Genomic DNA, 22806 nt, shown 5'->3' with positions numbered 1-22806 from the left:
TGTGCAATTTCATTTTGGTTTGATAGGACACGTTTCCAATGACCTTGGTCGATGAAAAAGAGGAAACAAAACACTCTAAAGTATTGGGATATAGAACAGAATTAGAGGTGACATCCGTCAAATGAAACGCCGGAACCCAACGCCAAAGATAATGCTGATAAAAAGAAAGACAGCATCATATCCTTGCTTATCCTTGCTGCCTTTACCTATTTCCCAATCCAAACACGACCAAAGGGCTTAATTCGAGCCTGCATTCGAAAACTGCGCCTCATAGAACTGTAAGAACTCCAATATCGTCAGCTGCACATATTCCACAGACCCGGCTCTAGACCAGGCGAGTTAAAACGATTTACTCACATCTTCGACCTGCGTGGCTACTTTCGGATCCTTGGTCCAACGCATTGGGGGCAACTTCCAGTTGTTGACCTCGTACCACCATCTGCGGATCCGACTTCCGAGAGTATGTCCGCTGAGTGAGGCGTTGCGGTTCCAGAAGCGCCACCCTGAAAGCGCGAGTGTCCAGACGGTACCTTGGATGAGGGGAAGTAGGACCTGAAGGAGAGATACATAGTACATTGTTAGCCTGACCGATCTCTCCATTCCTACTTCTGGCTTCCCTTCTTTTTGTCATCTGATAAGGAGGAAGTCCGTACCTGGTCCCTGATGGTAATCCACGCCACACGTCCCCATGTCTCGGCATCCTTCAAACTGGCCAGGTAGCTCTGCTCGAAGCGCAGATCTGGCAATGGAGGAAGCGTTTGCCGCCGACGAATAGGACGAATTACTCGACTGGGATCCACGATATCTGAAGACAGGCTACCGGCATCAGAAGCTGGGCTGGCCACGACTGGTTGTTTTTCCGAGGCTGCGGTAGCCGGGTTGACATCGTGGGCGGCAGACGGATGGGCTTTGATAGAAAATGATTGAAGAGTCTCAGGGACCCCCAAGGTATGATCGGCCATAATTTGCGAAGGGGAACGTTGAGCTGGGGGTGTATGTTGACGAAGAGAATCCGGAGGACCTTCTGGTCCGGAGTCGGTAGTTGTCCACTGTGGAGCTCCCTTCAGACCTTCCGCCCTTCATTTTCTGCCGCCGACCCCTCCATTGCTTTTACTCCATTCTGTCCCACCTTTTGACTTCTCTCCTTTCCCTCTCCAATTCCCCCCTGAATCCCTGAACTATCATCCAAAATGGCTGCTCCTCAAGGTTACCCTCTGCTGTGCTTGGAGAACCCTCTCCTTGGTGAGTGCCTCCGTGTTTCGGAAATAGTGATGATGCAATAGATTGCTGACAGTTACTGTAGACATCCAGGCTCGTGGGTATGAATTGACATAGCAATCTAAGGATGACGAACAAAATAGCTAATGATTTTTCATAGTGATGCCGCTTTGCTCGAGAAATATGGTCTCAAGGACAACGATGCTATCCTTGCCGAGGAGCAGCACATGGGCATCTATGAGGACCTCCTCTCCCGTGACGCTAAGCTGATCCCTGGTGGCGCTGCCCAGAACACCGCCCGTGGTGCCCAGGTATGGACCATTCATTCCAAATGCGAGATTTTCCAGGATGAGTTTGACTTGATTATTTGCTGACAATGTTTCCCCACAGTACATGCTCCCGGACAACTCCGTTGTCTACATTGGCTGTATCGGCAAGGACAAGTACGGCGACATCCTCAAGAAGACCTGTGAGGAGGCTGGTGTCCACACCGAGTACCGTGTTGATGAGGCTCAGCCCACTGGCAAGTGTGGTGTTGTCATCACTGGTCACAACCGCAGCATGTGCACTCACCTCGCTGCCGCCAATGAGTACAAGATTGAGCACCTGAAGCAGCCCCAGGTCTGGTCTCTCGTCGAGAAGGCTCAGGTCTACTATGTCGGTGGCTATCACCTGACTGTTTGCGTTCCCGCTATTCTGGCTCTTGGTGAAGAGGCTGCTGCCAAGAACAAGGTAATATAAAACACTTCCCTATATACACTGGATTTCCTTCTCACGGCTTGAAAAAAAATTATAGATCTTCATGCTCTCCCTCTCGGCCCCCTTCATTCCTCAATTCTTCAAGGAACAGCTGGACAGCGTTCTGCCCTACACCGACTACACTTTCTGTAATGAGACCGAGGCCCGTGCCTACGCTGCCAGCCACGAGTGGGGCACCGAGGACGTTGTTGAGATCGCTAAGAAGCTCGCCCTCCTGCCTAAGAAGAACACCCAGCGCCCCAGAGTCGCCATTGTCACCCAGGGTACCCTTCCTACTGTTGTCGGTGTTGCCTCTGCCGATGGCACCGTCGAGATCAAGGAGTTCAACGTTCACGAGATCTCCAAGGATGCTATCAACGACACCAACGGTGCCGGGTAAGAATTGAAAATCAGATGTCAGTTTCAAATGCATTCATGCTAACGATATTTCTCTAGTGATGCCTTCGCTGGTGGCTTCTGCGCCGGTGTTGTTGCGGGCAAGTCTCTTGATGAGAGCATTGACATGGGCCAGTGGCTGGCCAGCAAGAGCATTCAGGAGCTGGGTCCTTCGTGAGTTTTCCTTTGAAAAATAATCTCATTATATCCGGGCCCGAAAAGCTAATTTGAAATCCGCAGCTTCCCCTCCCCCAAGCAGACCTACTCCCGCTCTTAATCGCTTATTCCCAATGCGCATTTCATAAAAGAATAGAAAATAAAGACCTTCAACACAAAAGATCTTCTCACTGGAAGACCTCGGTGCACCAATCAATTCAATTACTGATTGGCACAATGCACTATTCAATCTTGGATGATTCAACCCTCTATACCCGAATTTCGTTTTCTTTTTTCCAACTTCCTTTTTTTCAAGTTCTCTTTACTTCCAATTTCCTACCTCGACTTAACGTCGATTAAATTCAACCATGGAAAGGCTCTATGTCCTTTCTGAAATAATCCTGCTTCCCCTCTTTCCTTATCTACTCACATGCACTTTTTCTGTTATGACTACCCTACGTTTCGGCGCGGGCATGATGTGCGATAAAAGCAAGGAGAGAGCAGAGATCGGAGAGGAAGCAGGCGAATCCTGGGGAATATGCGCTCTACCACAAGTGCCCCGTTTTCAACAACGATGTAACGAATAAACATGAAATAAATACCTGAATTATATTCAGTGTAAGACCAAAAAAGCCTTTTGTTACTTGATTCTTTCTACAGCATATTCGTTCGACCTAAGAGTTGGTCCTTAAGATTGAGGAAAATGGCTCTCAAAATTGTAGGATTGCGGTTCATTGAACCGCCGCTAGTTTCGTCGAGATAGCCGAGACTGAGAAGCCAGTAGCCAATTCTGACAAGAACATACACAAAGAAGCATTCCTCACTGGGAAGCACTGCTTCCATGACTAACATCTTCCTCCACCCGAAAAACTTGGGAAAAAAGGCGCGAACGCAAGAAAAAAAAGGTCCATGAAGGCATCATTTCGCGTGGAACGGTACAAAGAAAAGAAAGGTGCAATTGAACTGGATAAATACTTCCTCCGATAGCGCAGGCCATGTAGGGGAGGACATAAAGACCTCGCTTGGATCTTCGTTTCCCGCCATGTTGCGTGTTGAACGCGCAGAACATATTACCTATCCCGTGCACGGGAAGTAAGGAGCTGCCAAAGGGGATAGAAAAGTTAAACCAAGGAGCGGAGGTTTCCAGTGGGAATAAACGGATCTCATTATCAGTGTGAGATGGGGTTAATATTTCCCAGCTGGAGATCGTTCCGTGGAAAACAGGCTTTTGGATGGACCTAACGAGGCAGTGCAATCCATAGAAGAATGCAGGGCAACACGAGTAGGGCACATCTCTTGTCCTGGCCCACTAAGGGGTCATTGTCCATTGGAAAAATTGTACTTGCTCAACATGCTAGGACTGGGATAACCAAGGAGAGTCGCAATTCATTTGAACCGATGTATTCCTTTCAATTGGTATCGGTACTAGACACGTGGGCAGGTGAATTCCATGATTTTGGTTGTATATTGGCCAATGCCTCTAATCAACCACCTTGGCCACAAGGCGGGGTCTGGCCGATCGCACCAAGTTGGGTTGATTTGCGATGACTGTTGAAACCAGAGCCATAGGAAGCCGTACCTGAAGGGAGGCTGCTAGCAATGAAACCATCATTTGCCCATGACTGATTTGGAAAACCGCTTGACAATGGCTGGCTAGGGAAATTGTACGATAACCGGCGTGGATCTGGGCCCCAGTGGTTTGCTTCAGGGCCCGTATTGTTCGATGGAGGAAGCCATGAAGAAGAAAGCGAACCTGAAACATCAAGGGATCCAGAGAGCTGGGTCTGGCCCATCAAACTATGCCGAAGCAGATCATTTGCGACCTGGTCCTGGGATGGAGATCGGTCCACAGGCATTGCGTGCATTGGAGATGGCTGGCCGAGACCAGGAGGTGTGCGCGGAGAGGTACTACCTCTTAAAGCGGGGGAGATGTTCCATATGCTTGGAAGTGCGGGCAACGGTGTGTAGGATTGCGAGGAAGAGGTGCGAAGTAGCTCTGCCGCATTGACAACGGGTGGGCGAAGCCCAGGAGGCGCAATTGGTGTTCCCAGGGGCTGTACATTTTCGGTGAAGGCATAGGCGTTGGCACTAGTTCCGATAGAGGGTGTGGGCATGTCCTCGCTATCAGGCATGAAAGTGAAATGATCTGGCACAGAAGGTGCGTTCTCATACGTGTCTGATTCAACCAAGCGTTCAACGTCTTCCACAATTCGGTGCATATTGGCGGACATGGAGGCCGAGGCAGATTGAGAGCCACCAAACATGCTACGAGCCTCAGCGACGGAGTTGGAGTCGGCGGCGGCTTGTGGGATGTCCTCTCGCTCAATATTAGGCGTCGTTAAGGTGTTTTGACGGCCATGAGGACTGGAAAATATTTGAGTTGGCAATCCGTCCTCTTGATAGATAAATGTCTTTTTGTCTTCATCATCCACCAGCGCAAGAGGGATTTTCTAAGAGATATGACTTAGTAAAGCGAGCGACATTGCTAATTGCAGCTGTGGACTTACGTTTCTGACCACCAGATCAAGACCGTCAATGACGAACTCGCGGATTCGATAAAGCATTTCGATGTTGGGATGGCTTCTTTCCACACCTGGATCATTCATTCGTGGCTTAAGTTTGTTGCCCACGCCGATATATCGGCGGGAAGTGGCGGCCTGATCCAGAGGCGCAAATCCAAGGCTTTCCTCATCCTCTTCCAGAAGATAGTCGATTTCAGGAAGGTGCACAACATCAAAAGTGGACGCTAGAAGAGTCAAAGTGCCGGCATAGATCTTCCAAAATTCTTTGATTTGGATCGAAAGCGAGGAATCCTTTTCTTCTTTTTGGGCGACGAGGAAGTCACTAGTCGTGAGTAGCCAGGAACTATAATTCCGGAGTGCAGGCAGGATTCGCCGCGCAACCACAGTCACCTTGTCGGGGCCATTCTTGTGTTCTTTGCTGCTCGTACTGCTCGAATCTTCAGCCGCGAAACGCTCTAACTCCACCAGGAGGATTTGCAGGAACGTGAAAAATGTTTTCACGTTGATACGCTGGAAGAAAACTCGGGCATTGGAGACGGACTCCTGAGTTGATCGAGCTCTGGCGAACTCCTCTGCGGCAATATTGACCAAACAGAACTTCTGCAGCGTTCCTTCAAGGGACCTTTCTCTGATGTCCACTGCCAATTGGCTCATGACCTCACTCTCCAGCTCGTCATGCTCGGGGAAATCGTTCCCTCTGTAACACTGTGCATGAAGATAGACGAACCACGGGGCCAGGGCTCGACCGGGAATACCAGCATCCTCGAGGCGGATAAGCTCTCGTTTGACCCATAAATTCATTACCTTTCTGAATTCGATTTCCAAATTCCCCTTGGCAGAGGGGTGAGGTTCCTGTGCGGACAGCGCCCTGTAGAGGTGATATGTAGCTCGAAAATGGTTGGCATCCGCGAGTGCGATCACGGCCAGTTGGTTGTGCGACGCACCCGATGCTGGGTAAATCGCAGAGGCCAAGTCATAGTATCCAATGGCGGGACCCCAGTTGCGGTCTTTACTAACAAGCTCAGTCTCCCGATATCGGGAGAGATCACCGAGACGGATCAAGGTCGCATGGCAAGACTGGAGAATATGTTTACGCAAGTCTGTTGTGATCTTCGAGCGTCGGCTCACTGATAGACCTAGATCACAGAGAACTCCGAGTCAGCACAGGGACTTTTGAGACACAGAATGATAGGAGGGTAAATGCGCACTCTCAAAATTGAATTTGCGCGCGACTTTCTCCAACTCCACAATGCCTCCAAAATGCGACGAGAGATGCTGAATATATCCTCGGTAGAATCGTTGGCTCGACTTGATGAAGTCCAGGTAATGCTTTTCAAGTTTTCGTTTCTCGATTGGTTTCTTCTTTGTGTTTTCCTCGCGGAACTAAATGTCGAGGTCGCATTCGTCAGCGAAATGTCGAGTCCATCCAAGAGGCCTTTCTCAATATATTCCGGTGGCCGTGTACTCACACGAGAGAGCTGTTTGCGAAACCGGGTGTTGAGTTTCAGATGCGCATCCCAAAGACGACCCTCGACGTCATTTTTACGGGAGGTATCGAAGTCGAGGAGTATGGCATTCTGACAAGCCGGGCGGAATCTGGAGAGAGACTCGAGGTTAGCACCAACGAAGCGCGTGCGCCAGAGGGGCACTGGGGAATGGGTGTAACTGACTCCCCCAGGAAGTGAGTGACCTCGCCGAATGTGGGTTCCTTCTCAGCCAGGCAGCGCATAAGTTCCTGCTCGGCGGCGAGCGCAGTCCTGTCGATGCTTCCGTTAGATCTCCTTCACTATTCGCTCATTCACTCCCTCAGACCACCGCTCTGTATGCTATGCGGCTGAAAGGGAAATCTCAAAGGGAGAAAAAAAAGAAAGACTGACTGCCACGCATCCTGGAAGGACGCCATGCTCTCAGGTTGGCACGTCCCGAATGCCCACCGAAGACCTCCGTCAGATGGCGACTGGAAGGACGTCTGCGGGCGAAGACGGTGAACAAGCCATCAGTTCGGGGAAGTCGCCAGGAGAAGTCAAGAGAGGAGAAAGCTGGGGTTGGAGGGAGGATTGCGAAAAAGCGTCGAGAGCGTGGAGAAACTGCCGCGGAACCCCCCCTGTGGCTCGGCCAATTGTTGGCGCGCGTTTGTGGCTGTACACTCGACGCTCAGGAACGCTCCACAAAGTCCAGCTGGACGAAGGAACATGGAAGCATTGCAGCATTGAAGCATTGAACAAAGCACGAAAGGGAGGCGACGGCGGTCTTCCCTGACTCTCAAGCACGATCCACCGACCATGGCGAGCTGCACTCTCCGCTAGTCTTGACTGCATTCAGCCCCGCCCGGATCAGCTTTGCGGTCTGTCCTGCACGATGACAAAACGCTCGCGAACGTCCTCACGGTCGCCGTCGACCGAGCCTGAGTTATGTGCAAGGCCCACGTTACCGGTGACATCTACCTCATCGCCCCCGGAGTCCAGCAAGATCCTTCACCTGGAAACCGAACCGGTCGAGGTCATGCATTGTAGCCTCCCGCCCCACGAAACCCTCGGGTTCAGTTCCTACGAAGACTACGAAGTGCACTACAACCAGGTGCACACCAACCAATGCATGCAATGCCTGAAGAATCTCCCCTCTCAGACCTTGCTGGATCTGCACATTGAAGAAAATCATGACGCTCTGACCGAGGCCCGTCGGGCCCGCGGAGAAAAGACTGTGAGGAATTGGGAATATTCCCGGGAGAATAGAGACAAGGCGCAGCGCTAATGGAATCTCTTATTCGATCACAGTATGGCTGTTTCATTGAAGATTGCGCGAAGAAATGTTCCACACCATCCAAACGTCGAATGCATCTCATAGACAAGCATGGCTTTCCTCGAGTACGGGATATCCATATCCTCTTGGTCCAAATGTGTAACGCAGGAAGAGACTTACTGATCCATTGGGCAGGACTACAACTTCTACATTGTCAATGATGGCATCGGGAAGCAAACATCTCTGTTGAGACCTTCATCGACGAAAAATAACCAGAACAGACGACGACGCATCTCCATAGCGTCTATATCGTCCGCTCATGAGGGTCGATTACGCCGGCGCAGCTCGGTGTCCCAATCCAGTATCCCTTCTGCGGCGGGTCAAGTTTCCCAGAACACACCCAATGGTTCTCCTCTCAATGAATCTGATGATATGGAAATTGACGAGCTGGAACGGTCGATGTCGGCCCTCCGTTTTGTGCCTGCGAGTCTATCGAGAAACCGAGGGCCCAAAGCGCCACCGAAGCAGTCTTAGGCCTTATGATACCGAACTATTTGGAAACTTCGCACTTGATGATGACCCACATGATTCTACTTACGAATATATAAAGATACCAAAATACGATCCATACTAAATTTCCCTTTTCTCTCTGTCACGAGGCGCGCGCATTTTCATTCTTATCTCGTTTCATGGAAACACTGGTTCATAAATCCATAAATCATTTCTTGCCATTTTTAAGTTGACTTGACAAGAGCTGACAGAATAAAGGCTCCGTTGGGGCTGCCTCGCTTCACATGTTCAGGATTTTGCGCCCTTTACCGGTACCGAAAAGCACGTCCTCATCGTCCCCCAATACACTGCAAATCAATTTCTTCAGGCGGGGTGACATGTCAGTGGGGAAGTGGTTCCAGGTACATTGTCTTAGATGTCTTTTCGACCTTGAGCAGACAATGGTTGGTTGAGAGATGCTCGACAACATTTCATGCCGCTTTCCGAGACAGCCTAAAACATCCAACCTATCTTTAGAACAATCAGATATTCGAGGTAGTTGACATTAATTGGATAGTATTGGCTTGGAAAAATACCAAGTCGATCTCATCCAAATCAAGGGCAAATGCCAAAGAAAAAGACGGGGCTAAAAACAAATCATTCATGCCCTGGCTGAGAAACGCGCATCACCGGGTATAGACAGCAATAACAAGAGCCGATCATAATACATACATACATGCAGACCAAGAAACCGGGCCTTGAAAGTAAGAGAAAAAAAAAAAAACAGAAAAATCCCCGAGGTAGCCAAAAGCCAAAGCCCTGCATGTACAAAACTCCGAAGAAGAAAAATATCATGTCCATCCAAACGAGAAGAGAAGAAAGAAAAAAGCAATAAAGTCATTAAGGGGGTAGTGTGTAGTGCTACTGGTCAAAGCGTGAATACCAGTCTTGTTTTTGCTTCCCTTGACGTGAAAGAGAGAAACGGGAACATAATTCAGCGAGAAAGGACATGCTCAGCACTCCAGAAGATCGGCGTAATCATTCAAACTTGACCCAACAAGATCAACAATAGCCCAGCTGGTATTTCCTTTGAAGGTCCGGGCCCAGACACGAACAATTGCTACACTCAGCTGGCGCACTTTGTACGGGTTCGTCATGAACTCCAAGTCCGGCGCTCCCGGTGGGTCAACAGCCATGTCGGTTTCATCCATCATGCTCTTGATCCACAGAAGAAGCTTGCGCTCATGCTCTGATAGCCTTTGCTCCGATTGTGTGGCAGGGATGGCAAGCAACCAGCGACTGAGAAGAAAGGCGCATTCCAAACTGCACAAGGAGTGTTGGATACTCCAGAAGAACGAGTGAGTCCGCGCAACAAAGTCAATTCCCAGCCTGACAGGAATGGAAAGAGCATGAGCAGAGTGTAACAATGCCATAATCAGTCGAGGACTCCGCACTATTGGGGGTGACTCGCTCAAGGCTCCTGCAATTTGCTTCGGGTCTTGAGTGATCAGGTGACGGCAGGGCCAAGATCGACGTGGAGTCGAATATAGGCAAGGCCGAGCAGTGCAGTTGAGGTGAATGCAATAGGGCCTGCGGGGTTCTGAGGGTCAATGCTGGACTCAGGCGTGCGTTTCCACAGCGCCTTCCAGGCACTTAACGAATTGTCTAATACGTTGAGATCTTCATATCTCAGACTGGTGCCTTGCATGTTTGGAGCAGAAAGGCAGAGTTGACGGGCAAAGAAAATTTGCTGGATGATGGCATGAATAAGGATATAGTTGCCGAGGGGAGAAATGGGCGCCGAAGGGAAAGAGGTAGAAGATTTGAGGAAAAGGCGAGCAAACGCTTCCTGAAAAGGAACATCTGAGCCTTGGCGATTGCGATGGAGACGCCTCCATTGCGAGGCGTTACTTGCTTTCCAAAGATCGTGGGAGCAGGGCATATTCAACTTAAGCTCCCCGTTGAGGATGAGGGGAGGTATATTGTACATGATCGAGTGAAGGTTAAAGAAACAGTAAACGATGAGTTTCGTTCGCCGGTTTCCTTCTCGCCGTACCCACTCCTCCCAGCTGATAGGGTCGGGAGTAGGGGGTGGCTCTGCGAGACCATGCTCCCGGACCAGCCTTGCTAATGTGCTTTGCAGCGAGAGGATTTCTCGAAGCAGTTCTGGGTGTTTCTCCCATGACGCGAAGACAGTTAGCAACAAGAAGGTTCTGATTACCTCCATATGAGCATCGGAATCATCAGGTGTATATATCGACACGTTCACCGGCGGATGTGGCATATGCGGGGGCTGGAATGGGCTGCTCGCCGTGTTTGAAATCATCGATGAGCCTCGTGAGGTATGGAAACCACCAGAGGGGGAGAAATATAGTTCCATGAAGGTTGAGGCACCTGTCTACTGTCCCTTCGGCGAAGACGCTCTAGTAGAATTGCCTTAGCTGCATGAAAAAGATCGATTCCACGGCCATTTTCGAACCGGTAGTGCGACCCTGCAGCGGCTGTCGCCAAGGTGAGCTCAGGAGACCATTTCGCAATAGAAAGGGTCGGAACGTGAACAAAAGGTAGATGCTCATTCAATCCATTGATATACCCTGCGAAAAAGCGAGATAGAGCATGTCGTGAGGGCGGGACGAATCCTTTGGGGAGAACAAATGAGAACTCCTCCAGCTTAGAGATGAATGCCTGACGATCCGCGTTGGTGATGTCCCATGCAGGCCGGGAGCTATCGTCTGAAAGACCAATGCGATCCTCCATTTCATGCGACTCCGGCTGCAACGAGGGTAACCGGGATCCAAAGTTGGAGAACGAGGGCGGCTCATCAGCTTGGACACGCGGGTCACTCATGAGATCTCCTCCGAGTCTCGTTGATGCGGTTGCTTCCCGAACATGCTGCTTCGAGTCAATTGCAAGGCCCGGTGGTAGCATTGGCTCCTCCACTGAACTGAATATGCCTGAATCCCAATCGCTTGAGAGTCCAACACTCTCAAGGAAGACCGTAAAATCCTGAACTGGGTCACCAAGGTCTGTGAGGTCAAGAATGGAAGGTTCGACTCCATAATTGTCGGTGATGGTTCTCTCGGCAACCTGTGGAAGAGATTGCTGTGACGGGGTGCCAACCGAATGGGATGGTTTTCGCATTGGTTCCAGATTCTCCTGCTGCCCTTCTAATGCCACATGACTTGCAGCATGCGACAAGAGGTTCAAGTCGTAGCCCCATGACGGATTAAAGTGCGTGGTTTCGACTATTGGTGGTGGCTGGATCTGTACCTCGGGAGGGGGCAGTTGATTATGGACTGGAATAGCGTCTGCTAGCTCTAGCATGCGGGATTCATGGTGGGCAGGTTGAATGATGGAGGATGACTGCATTGGGATATCATGGTGGTTTTCGGCTCCATTGTGGGAGCGGTTTTCTCGACTTGCCGCTGTCTCTGCCGGGTGGACCAATCGTTCATGTCGCACTAGTAAGTCGCTATATGATTGTTAGCAATTGGGAATTTGTGAGGGAGAAAGGAATGATGTGGAGGTAAAAAGACCTTCTGGCAAATGCTTTGTGGCAGCGTTCACAGAGAAAAGGTTTTTCCTTCGTGTCTTGATCCACGTTAGCAATATGTTTCTTCTAAAATAGAGAGAGGGGGCGGCGGGCTGTGGCCGGGAAAAACAAGTACTCACGGGTTCTGACATGTCTTTGCAGATGCTCCAGGCGATGAAAGTAGCGTGAACATATTGTGCATTGTAGATTTTTAGTGGCACCCTTCTTCTTTGGCTTGGAGGCCTTGTCCTCTTCCATTTTGAGAGTTGGGGTTTTTGAAGCGGGGAAGCGGAGTGCTGCCCGGGCGCTGGTGAGGGGATCGCGGCTCCCGAGGGGCTTATGTAAGGGATTACCTAAGGGATCCTGCCAGTACTGTGCCTGGCAACTAGTTGGTTGGTAGTTAGTAGTTACTTCTGTTAACTGGGAATTATCTGAATACATGGCGCAGTGGTCTTCAAGTTGAGTGAATCTACTCTATTACTTAAAATGAAAATGTATAGGATAAGGTTATAATACAGCCTGTCAGAGGGTAGGATGACTTTCGAAGCGATGGACCTCCAACTATCGTCGAAGGGATCTACGTATTTTTGAGGCATGCTGCTTTCAAATTATCAGTGAAACAATCATTAAAAGGATTTATCCCTAAGTAAATCCAAGTTGCTAGGCCCTTCACTAATGAATTATAGATGTACCATTTTCATAGGCGTCAGTATGAGACCATTGTTACCCCGTCTAGCCGAAATCGATATCAACGAGAGCCCTTGATATGAAGTAGATATAATACGTATATCTCATTGACAATCAAGGACGCAGCCGTATGAACTACATATACTTAGATATCATTCATGTACAGTTATTATAGTGAACTATTTCCTTCTCTTACTCGTCCTCCCTCCCGCCCCCACGGCTCCCGTAATTGCCGACTTTCAAATCGTTCCCACCATCTAATGGAAATGTGTGGTAGGACACATGCGAATATTCTAGAATATATTCCCAAACAATTAGCTCTCATTTCATCGCATTCATGCTCTCAGCATTACTCCTACCCCTGCTGTCCCTGCTACTTCTACTACCATCACTGCTATGCTGATTCCAACGTGGTGCGATGGTCTTCAATCGTGATTAGTGTAGCCAGCTCGGGCGGCGAGGCAAGCACTATCTTCAGCACCCTCAGAATCTTCAGTATCTATCTCAGACCATGGTAGATCGCGTGGAAGCAATTATTGAGGGTGAAGGGTGGTCCACGCCTTACTAGACTGGCTGAACGAGTCAGAATGCAAGTGTTTGACAAGCATTTCTACGAGACTTGACCGGCGTCACACCCTTTATCCCCAGTCAAGGATTCCCACAAAGTTGAACTAGCTCGGGAAAGGGAGGTCAGCCTATTCAGAATCATCATGATACGGTGTGCTCCGTACCCCGATGTCGGGTCCCACCAAGATCTTTAAGACCTGGATATCGATTCCAAGATCTCAAGATCCCAAGAATAGTTCACCCGAAACCACCTAGGACTTCACACCCATGGATGTATCATGAGGCCCACCAGGTCTGATGCAGTGGATCGAGCGCCTCTCTCTCTCTCTCTCTCTCTGAGTCTTTCCGGCCCAAGGGCTTGATCAATAATTGAGTATTTTAAGTCGCTATCTAAGCCTATCGGCGCCGACTGCTAAGACACATCCACTGGAGCCGCTGTTTCACCGGTGGGGCTCAACCAGGCACATGCCCATTTTGTGCGACAATTGGATGCACGATCGATGACTGTATTTAGAGGATTAACCGAGCGGGGAGGGAAGTACCCGTGCTTCTCAAATGAGAGAAGCCCTGTTGAGGAGCCCTAGAGATATTGAGAAGAACCAATGTCGGTCCCACGGAATGGTCATTGCGAGCCCCGGGTCCGATGAACCCCTTAGGAGAGTCGAAAATGCAACCGAGCACCAAGCAGGATAGGAAGCCAGGCGATTCTAGTTAGACGATAGGTAGACCCGTTCAACACGTAGTGTCTAATCGTGCAGTCCAGTCAGCAGCAGCAAGGGATACCGCGTCAGTGAGGGAGGACGGATTACCTCCGTAACTACGGGAATGGAGGTCACGGAAGGACGGACACGAGACTTTGACAGGAGACTTCTGAAACACGCTGGTGACAGCTTCCCCCCTCAAATCCCAGATCCCTTTCCTACACCATCTCTCGTATCCCGGCCTCCCCTTCTATTCTCTGAACACTCATCTGAACGAGTGGGGAGCGTGATCTTAATCTTAAGTCTCGACCCGGCTAGCCCCTCCGTCCCCCGATCTTCTCCCGACTTGGAAGCTCAGAGTTCGCGAACCCTCCAGTTGTGCAAAAGTACCGCCTGATTCCACGACGGGAGATCGAAGGACACCCGGCGCCTTGGGATCACATTGTGCGACACGGTCAGTCTCCTTCGAACTCTCTTTTCCTCCCGATCTGGCCGGGAGGCTCAGACCGAGGGCATTGCGGTATCGTTAGCCGCCCACTCCTTCGCGACGGGGGCCAACACGTTGAAACCAACAACACACACAGGCTGACACATTCTCCTCCTCCAGAAAAACCCGAGACTATGCGTTGACCGTCCTTGGTATCCTTTGACCGCACCCTGTATCGAGATCGGTGCCATCAACTCTTTGTCCGCAGGCGGAGGAAAGAGCACGGCGTATCAAGAATCTGAGCCCCAACCGGCCAGTCCAACGAGAGCAGGAGGAACATCAATTTACCCCCTCACAAAAACAACACGACAGTGACGAGCGACGCAGCGACGCCCTTTAATTCAGCTATGCTGGCTTCGAAGCCCCAGTACACAACCCCGTTAGGGGTGTCCACCTCCCAACCCTCTTCCACCTACTCCTCGCAACGACCGTCGACCGCGAATAAAGTCCCGGAGGGCATTGGGTACAGCAGCCCAACCAAATCGGAGTTTTCAGACGGACAGGAGGACGTTTCACCTTTATCAGTTAGGTGAGTCTCCCCCAATGCGCCTACCTAAAACATCGAATCATCAAGCCAGAGAAGGAGGGAAACAATATCTGACGGCTTCACAGAGCATGGGATGAAAAAAGAGTGGTCGCGTGGCTCCATAGCATCAAATGCGGCCAGTATGAATCGATCTTCAGAGGTATCGTTTGTTCCTCTTTGGGCATGACCAAGGCATGAAGACACACTGACGACCATTTGTAGCCAATAATTTTAATGGGGATAATTTGATCGAATGCGACCAAAAGATCCTACAGGAAATGGGCATAAAAAAAGTTGGTGATCGAGTGCGCATCTTTGTGGCGATCAAGCAACTGCGAAACAAAACCATGGTCAACCCAAGACAAAAGAATCTGGTATGATAGGCCTAGGCTCTTTTGATTTGATTTTCATCTTGCCTACTAGTGACGCTGACAAGCAATGGCAGGACACACTGGCTTCCCTCGAAGCTGCAGCATTGTCTTCAGACCACTCTCGTCTTCGCCTACCAAACCGCCGCATGTCCCAGCTAATGGAGGATGGCTTTGGCTACTCAAAATCACCATCCCAACCTGTCTCGCCTTCGACTAGCGAATGGCGCAAGGATGGCTATCTTAACCACCCAGGATCAGCAGGATCTGGCCGCAACCCAAGCACGCCAAGTGACGGTGGCCGAGGAAGCTCGCATCCACGAAACCCAAGTCTGGACGGTCTGACCATGGGTCCCCTGCCACCAAACTCTCCGGTCATTCGCGTCATATATACTGGTGGTCAGACTAAAGTACTCGATATCCGGCATTGTAAAACTCCAGACGAAGTGATCCTATCTGTGCTCAAGAAGCTGCAGCTCCCGGAACATCAGTTCAGAAACTACTGCTTTTATGTGTTGGATGGCTTAGATCCAGATCTGTCGAATTGCAGACGTTTGACCGAAAGCGAACTGATGGAAATCTGCGAGGGTGGTGTGAACAAGTCTGAACGTGGTCGTTTGATCTTACGGAAAATACACTCCGGAGAGCCGGATCTCGACGAGCTTCGTCGCGCTTCCCAGCTTGCATATGATGAAAGCCAAGTGACACACCAAAATGCCCTCAACAAGTCCAACCCGCGCCAGAAGCACAAGATCCAACAGCTCACCGGCGAATCATGGAATGTCATCAATACCAAACAGCCCTTGTCTCCCGTGGGCCCGCGCCATCGCCCATCGCCTGGTCCGAATGATCAGGACCAGCCATCACCCAGCAGTGACCGCAACCCGGTAGCTAAACTAAGGTCATTCTTCGGACAGAGACCTCCCAGTGAGATGATTATTCACGAACTTCAATCCTTCTTCCCAAGTCATGACCGGGAGGATATCGAGAAAACGATGCGCAGATCTCAACGTCTCAGTCGTGCCACTAGTCGACTCAGCGTTGTTAGCAATTTTAGTGTCGCATCAAGCCTCAGAGATGCACCCCCTCTACCCCCGTTGCCCCCAATACCTCCAATGCCCAACATTGCCGACACCTGGTTCCAGGGCCAGACTGGTGGCACACAAGCAGCACGTGCCTCGCGACCTGTCTCAATGTCTAAATTTAATTTACCCCAGGCTTCTTATCGCGATTCAATTGCTTCCAGCTCTCTTCATCCCCTGCAGGAAGAATCCCCAATTGAACCGAACCGCCAATCTTATGTATCGTTTGGCAGCGAGGGCTCCGATTCGACGACCACCTCGCGCCAGAGCATCATCGATGAGAGCACTAGCGTTGTTACCACCGATGTTGGTTCCTCTGATAATCGATTAAGCTCTATCATGGCCGAGGACGATGTAGCAGAAGACATGGAGGATGAGGAAGATGATGCAAACCTGATGAGCGATTTCCTGGCCGGCAACAATTTCTCTTCGAACAACTGGATGAAGGGATCCTTGATCGGTGAAGGTTCCTTTGGAAGCGTGTTCTTGGCTCTTCATTCTATTACCGGAGAGCTTATGGCTGTTAAGCAAGTCGAGATTCCGTCAGCCACCAAAGGCACAGAATTTGACCAGCGCAAGAATAGCATGGTCACTGCTCTGAAGCACGAGATTGAGCTGCTGCAAGGAATGCACCACCCCAACATTGTGCAGTACCTTGGCACTTCCGCTGATGACCAATATCTCAACATTTTCCTGGAGTATGTCCCTGGTGGATCGATCGCCACTATGCTGAAGCAGTACAACACCTTCCAAGAACCATTGGTCAAGAACTTTGTTCGGCAGATCCTCGCCGGTCTTTCATATCTACATAGCCGAGACATCATTCACCGAGACATCAAGGGTGCCAACATTCTTGTCGACAACAAGGGCGGCGTCAAGATCTCTGATTTCGGTATCTCCAAGCGCGTCGAGGCATCCACTGTCCTCGGCTCGAAAGCCAGTTCCGGCGGCATGGGTGGCCACTTGCACCGCCCCTCCTCCAGGGAAGTGTGTACTGGATGGCGCCCGAAGTCGTACGGCAAACGGCACACACTAAGAAAGCTGATATTTGGAGTCTTGGCTGCCTGGTCGTGGAAATGTTCATCGGCGCCCATCCCTTCCCTGACTGCAGCCAGCTGCAGGCTATCTTCGCTATTGGCAGTAACAAGGCACGCCCGCCGGCCCCTGAGCATGTCAGCCAGGAAGCCGTCGAGTTTCTCGACATGACGTTCCAAGTCGACTATGAGAAGCGGCCTACTGCGGATGAATTGCTCACATGCAAGTTCTTGGCCATGCCTACGACATGATATCCGATCCGCAAGTCCTCCTGTTTTTCTATTTCTTTTTCTCTCTGTACAATGGGTTATTTTCATGTAGGGTGGCAGTTTCTTGGGAGCATCGAGAGAGCTTGTGGTATGATGCCTTGAGGCCTGGGGGTTTGACACCTCCCTTCTCGGTTTTCGGTGGGGTCTCTAGTGATTCAAAGCTTCTTTTTGTCATGTCTATGGCCCTGGCTTGGTTAGAATAGAAAGAGCAAGGGATTTATGAGCTATACGGTGCTACGTTATTCAATCAAACTTGATACATGGACAGTTGATATCTTCAATTTTGGTAAAGATTCCTTTTTTGCGAACGTAGCATCTATGGATTACTTTTAAAAATTTCGAGACTACTTTAAGCCCCACCAGTCTAAAGTAAACTATAATTTTAGCTTTTCAAGGAGAGCCCACTGAGCTCGAGTTCAAGTTTTTCAGATGTAGATTCGCTTGAAGCAGAATATTTCAAAGGATGGGAAATAATACACATGCTTGGTGAATTTGAGACCACTATGCAGGCCACAGTTCTATAAAGTTACAGGTTGTACAGGGACAAAGACAAAGCGACCCCGGGAGATATGATAGCAGAGAAAAGAAAGCCACATGCCCAACTCCAGACAGAACAAACGCAGATGCATGTGCGTTGCCTTTCAGGCTTCTCAATGCACGATCTTGCCGTAGAAAGGAATACCCATGGCGCTGAGAAGGAGCCGGGCATCCTTGTCAGCCTTGGCAGTGGTGTGGAGAGTGATGTGGCAACCAGGAATCATCTTAGGAGGGTACCTGTAAAGCACCGAGTTAGGCAAATTGAATACAGCGGCAACGACGAGTGAAAACACTCTTCATGCAGTGACAACGCAGTGACAACACAGAAGAGACTTACATATCATAGTTGACCTCAATCTCAGGGAACATCGCGACCTGTTCCGGTTCCAGACCGAATGTAATATTACCGCTGCTATCACCACTGCTACCCTTGACACCCGGCCAATCCTTCAGTCGAGGCAAAACAACATCAATCAACTTGCCCAGAAAGTGGTACATAGTCTCACCCTGCAGCTCCGCCTTGACCGCAACAGTGTCACGACCAGGGGCAATGCGCCAGGTAGCGACACTGCTCTTCGACTTGTAAGTCTCCACTCGCATATTAGAGATGGCCTGAACAGCCATGCCGGCCACATGGAGCCAGGAAGAGTTCTCCTGCGCTGCATTCTTCACATAGCTGTGAACAGTGATACGCTCAATCTTGGGGATGTTGTTGAACTTGATGGGCTTGCGGAGTAATCGCAGAACATCACCACCACGGGGTCCGCGGAGGGGACGGTTCTTGTGGTACGGGGAACTGTCGTCCCATTCCCGCAGACGGGCCGCTTTGACTGGGGGCTTGAAGCCTGGCGGAGTGTGCACGTAGCACAGCGCCATGATGTCGGATGCGACAGTGGCGTTATACGTCTGCTCAGCACGGGGAAGGGAGAATGGGCCGGGGACGAACAGGCGGGAAGAGGGATCGGAGGGAGGGGGAGGTTGGTGAGGGTGAAGAGGACCACGATCATATTTCGGGGAGCGGAATTGGTATCTAATAAAGGTCGAACAATTGCGGTTAGTTGCTTGGGAGGGATCTTTCTTGCACAGCTAAGGGAAAGGGACAGAGAGGGAAACAATGTCGACGCGACTTGACATACCGACTTCGAGGAAGCTGATTCCTCGTGGACAAACTGTTTCGCAACTTCTTTCTGCGCTCTTCAGCCATAGAAGCGGGGTCAAATGACTTGGCTGTGCCCTCAGAGACAGGCGTGGTCAAGGAAGACTCCATCTCCAGATCGCCCAGGTGATCCGACAGTCGCCTAGCTGGGGCCTCATCGGAGGCATTGCGACGGCCAAGAAAGGCCTGTGGACGAGCAGAAGGTGTAAATGCCCTGGGCAAGGCCCTTGTCAAATATCTTGATGGCCCCCTGGCAGCCATCTTGAATGCAATGAGGTCGAGGACTAGACTCGGAGGTTCATCAAGGCCAAGCTCTCCGGCCGAAAATTGTTTGAACGGGGAGATGTCACGTGTAGAGTTTGCGGCCTTACCAAACAGGCGCTACCATGTTGCCGCTGGCAAGCGACCTGATGATGCCCCGCGAATGATCAACAGGTCTGATCGTCACGATCCTTTTGCGCTGTTGGCAACGCGTCAGCGCGATTCTCAGTGGTCGCTCTCTATTAATCGCATTGATCCCCGACCCGTGCACTCATCAGCAGCCTTTCTCTCGTCAAGCCAGATGATGTTTGTCCTTCATGGAAACGCTGCAGCCTCGACTAAGCTCTAGACTACTAGAGCTCCCTCCTCTTTCCCCCGCATGTCGTTCTCCGTCAAGACATCCACTCCTTCAATTTAAACCCCAACAACGGAACTCCCCTTGTTCACCGGGGAGATCGATCGATAATGAGTGGGATCCATCGGTTTCTTACTCGTCGTGATCGGGGTCACCGATCGGCGCGACAGAGCAAAGAAGAGGTAATTCTAGTTCAAATTCTTTGGCGCGGACTAAGAACTCCAATCATCGCTTCGACGTCACAGTTCGTAGCAGGCAGTTGCTAATCTCGCCTTATTTTTAGGGATCGCATGCGCTTTCACTGCCGCTTCTTCGAGGCTTCTTCACATCCCAGCCTACTCAGGAAAACAGCCAGGATCACGAAAAGAAGGTACTATGGACATTTCTTCCCCGGTCGCAGATGACCATTTTCTGACTCGTTTTGGTGGAATCATAGGTTAAGACGGTTGAGAATCGAATTCGATCTCTAGGGATCACTACATTAGAAGTGCGACACTTTAGTTATGCTCTTCACTCTACCAAAGAAGATGTGGATAAGGCGATCAGCCTTCTGCTCCTACTTGAGGACTCCATCGAAGGTATCATTCGGAGTTATACTCCCAACACCAAATTACTCGGTGCGGAGAATCGCCAGGGGGTGACATGTTATCTTGATGCACTACTATTCGCCATGTTTGCAAGACTCGACTGTTTTGAAGCGATTTTGTACAAATCCTTCAACGACGAGCCTCGTCGGAAGCTTGCTGTCTTACTGAGATTCTGGGTAAATATGCTGCGAACAGGGAAGCTTATTACTACCGATGTTGTATGTTGTCATTTTGATTAAACAGTCAATCCTCTCTTTTGGAAGATTTAGGCTTTTGAACTGATCGGTACCTCTTCCACAGACAAAACACATCCAAGATGCGCTCGCAGAGTGTGGCTGGGAAGACGCAGCGAACTTACGACAGCAAGATGCTTCTGAAGCCTTTACATTCATAACCGAGAAACTCGAATTACCTCTCCTTACACTTAAGATGGACATTTATCATACTGGGAAGGAAGATGCTAGTGATGACCATAAATTCATCAATGAGCGATTGCTCGAGGTGGCAATCCCACCGGAACCTGCCGATGGACATGCCCTCACCCTTGAAGATTGTTTGGAGGCTTATTTCAATAACCGCATTGAAGTGAAGCGATATCTTGAACGACGGAACACCGTGGGCTCTACTCGATCTGTGGATTCATTATCTATCTCCAAGGGGTTTAGTGCACATGTTGAGGAAGTCGATACGACCCCAACTTTATCTCCAGTCCAGTCTAACTCCCCACAGGCTGACAAGTCCAATCCCTGGCCGTCCTTTTCAGGTATCAATGATGCTCTAGCTGCCCGGAAGATTGGCCGACGAGATAGCATTGTTCGTGAGAGATTCTTCCCAGATTCGGCAGACGAGGAAGCAGGGGAGAACAACTTGTCTGCTTCCGATCCACAAAATCGAAAGGGTGCCTACAGAAAGGAGGTTATGATGCCTGCGTGGCAGTTTTTCAGTCTGATCCGTATGTCCTCTTTCTGAACCCGAAACCAAGAGATTTCAACTAACGTATATAATTAAAACTGCAGCATGGTACACAGATAACACACCGACGAATGATGCCCAAGTTGCAGCGCATTTTTCTTCGAAAAGACCTATTCTCGGGATGTGTCTGAAACGATACTCATTTCTTCCGAATGGCAAGGCTATTCGACTAAATACATATATTGACATTCCAACTGAAATTGGCCTGCCCCATTTCATCCAAGACGATAACTTGGATGCGGATGCCCCTATCTACGGAAATTTCAAGTTGTCACTACAGGCAATGGTTTGCCATCGCGGTGACTCGGTTGATTCAGGACACTATATCGCCATTGTGCGTGGTACAAGCCCTAACCTTGTGCCTCCTGGCTCGAGTGGCAGTTCCGCTTGTATGCCAACTGAATCACCGAAGCATTGGATGCGCTTCGATGATCTGGCCGCTGAGCGGGTGACTCTTATTGACATCGAGACTGCGCTGAAGACTGAGTCTCCATATCTTCTCTTCTATCAAATCTTGCCAATTGACCAAGATGCATCTATGGCAAACCTCTGCAACAAAGCACCCTCCTCCCGCGCCTCCGATGCTACTCTTGATGTGGAGGACATGACTGATATATCTCGTAAACTACGAGGGTTGGTTGTTGAAGAGACCGATAGCAGTACCACCGAGGATGTTACTTCTGCTCGGCCAAGCTTTGAAATTACCGGTCCTGATAATGAAACTCCGGTCACAAGCAGCAACGAAAATGGCAGACGGTCTAGCATCGCATTTTCGGATAAAGTGCCTGTGGGTCCTCCACGCTCTATGCCTTCGATGTCACCTCGACTCGCACCAACGGGAGAGGAAGGAAATGATAGGGAGCCGTTCCGCTTTTCTCGTCGTGGGTCCCGGGTTACTACAAGCAACTCTGGCAGCCGTGCTGCAAGCCAATCCGGAGAAACCCGGAAAGGGACCGCCTTTGCTCGATTTGCTGGCCGGCTCAGCAAAGATAGATTCACTAGTGACGGGGAGGGCGAAGGCGATGATTCGGCCGCTGAGGTTGATGAAGCCGCACCGGACGAGATGAAACTCGGTCCATCTGCCTATGACCTGAAGGACAGGAGAGGGAGGGGCCGCACAAAAGACCGCAGTCTCAGGGGCAAGTCCAAAGAGAAATCCAAGGAAAAGAGCTGGAAACCGGATCGAGAATGTGTTATGATGTGACGCTTTCCATTTTAGGTAAGGGAGAGGGACATTTTAGTAGCTACATCGTGGTCTTGAGATACCCCAGTCCATAAGCGACTTGATGTTTTCTATTATTTGTTACAGCTGTGGATTGCATTTTCATGATGGATACCCTTTGCAATGCATCAAGCGCAAATATGATGTTTCATGATTTTTCGGCACAAATATAATATGTTGAATTTACTTGCGTCTCCTTTTTTT

The 22806-nt window shown here is 50.1% G+C and overlaps 9 protein-coding genes across 9 annotated transcripts; 4 read left to right on the top strand and 5 right to left on the bottom strand.

The window, feature by feature from the left end:
• Positions 1-237: 237 nt before the first annotated feature.
• Positions 238-962, bottom strand: N7462_003550 (DUF1770 domain-containing protein; the record flags this gene model as incomplete). The annotated part of the gene is made up of 3 exons (XM_057075276.1): positions 238-276; positions 358-552; positions 654-962. 3 exons carry the CDS (start codon positions 960-962, stop codon positions 238-240), a joined length of 543 nt encoding a protein of 180 aa, XP_056934781.1.
• Positions 963-1190: 228 nt separating this feature from the next.
• On the top strand, positions 1191-2629 carry N7462_003549 (adenosine kinase; the record flags this gene model as incomplete). The annotated part of the gene is made up of 7 exons (XM_057075275.1): positions 1191-1242; positions 1304-1319; positions 1379-1529; positions 1609-1950; positions 2015-2352; positions 2413-2526; positions 2593-2629. 7 exons carry the CDS (start codon positions 1191-1193, stop codon positions 2627-2629), a joined length of 1050 nt encoding a protein of 349 aa, XP_056934780.1.
• A 1363-nt stretch (positions 2630-3992) lies between these two features.
• N7462_003548 (uncharacterized protein) lies at positions 3993-6810 on the bottom strand (the record flags this gene model as incomplete). Its single annotated transcript, XM_057075274.1, has 5 exons — positions 3993-4958; positions 5016-6166; positions 6239-6413; positions 6500-6626; positions 6701-6810. Coding segments are annotated over 5 exons (2529 nt in total), but the record flags the coding sequence as incomplete, so codon positions are not given.
• A 578-nt stretch (positions 6811-7388) lies between these two features.
• N7462_003547 (uncharacterized protein) lies at positions 7389-8303 on the top strand (the record flags this gene model as incomplete). Its single annotated transcript, XM_057075273.1, has 3 exons — positions 7389-7730; positions 7805-7894; positions 7965-8303. 3 exons carry the CDS (start codon positions 7389-7391, stop codon positions 8301-8303), a joined length of 771 nt encoding a protein of 256 aa, XP_056934778.1.
• Positions 8304-9271: 968 nt separating this feature from the next.
• On the bottom strand, positions 9272-9691 carry N7462_003546 (uncharacterized protein; the record flags this gene model as incomplete). The annotated part of the gene is made up of 1 exon (XM_057075272.1): positions 9272-9691. One exon carries the CDS (start codon positions 9689-9691, stop codon positions 9272-9274), a length of 420 nt encoding a protein of 139 aa, XP_056934777.1.
• Positions 9692-9765: 74 nt separating this feature from the next.
• On the bottom strand, positions 9766-11983 carry N7462_003545 (uncharacterized protein; the record flags this gene model as incomplete). Its single annotated transcript, XM_057075271.1, has 3 exons — positions 9766-10561; positions 10738-11730; positions 11931-11983. The coding sequence occupies 3 exons, from the start codon at positions 11981-11983 to the stop codon at positions 9766-9768; spliced, it is 1842 nt and encodes a 613-aa protein (XP_056934776.1).
• A 2596-nt stretch (positions 11984-14579) lies between these two features.
• Positions 14580-17494, top strand: N7462_003544 (STE11 family mitogen-activated protein kinase kinase kinase; the record flags this gene model as incomplete). Its single annotated transcript, XM_057075270.1, has 5 exons — positions 14580-14761; positions 14845-14918; positions 14981-15132; positions 15204-17195; positions 17246-17494. The coding sequence occupies 5 exons, from the start codon at positions 14580-14582 to the stop codon at positions 17492-17494; spliced, it is 2649 nt and encodes an 882-aa protein (XP_056934775.1).
• A 668-nt stretch (positions 17495-18162) lies between these two features.
• Positions 18163-19466, bottom strand: N7462_003543 (mitochondrial 54S ribosomal protein uL5m; the record flags this gene model as incomplete). The annotated part of the gene is made up of 3 exons (XM_057075269.1): positions 18163-18286; positions 18387-19079; positions 19186-19466. 3 exons carry the CDS (start codon positions 19464-19466, stop codon positions 18163-18165), a joined length of 1098 nt encoding a protein of 365 aa, XP_056934774.1.
• A 465-nt stretch (positions 19467-19931) lies between these two features.
• N7462_003542 (ubiquitin C-terminal hydrolase family protein) lies at positions 19932-22584 on the top strand (the record flags this gene model as incomplete). Its single annotated transcript, XM_057075268.1, has 5 exons — positions 19932-20003; positions 20105-20191; positions 20258-20626; positions 20709-21360; positions 21425-22584. 5 exons carry the CDS (start codon positions 19932-19934, stop codon positions 22582-22584), a joined length of 2340 nt encoding a protein of 779 aa, XP_056934773.1.
• Between the last annotated feature and the right edge of the window lie 222 nt (positions 22585-22806).

Source organism: Penicillium macrosclerotiorum, assembly GCF_028827735.1.
Source record: "Penicillium macrosclerotiorum strain IBT 26536 chromosome Unknown utg000003l_segment0_segment0, whole genome shotgun sequence".
Lineage (NCBI taxonomy): Eukaryota > Fungi > Ascomycota > Eurotiomycetes > Eurotiales > Aspergillaceae > Penicillium > Penicillium macrosclerotiorum.
The sequence above is the reverse complement of the archived record's forward strand: the minus strand, read 5'-3'. Positions and strand labels throughout refer to the sequence as shown.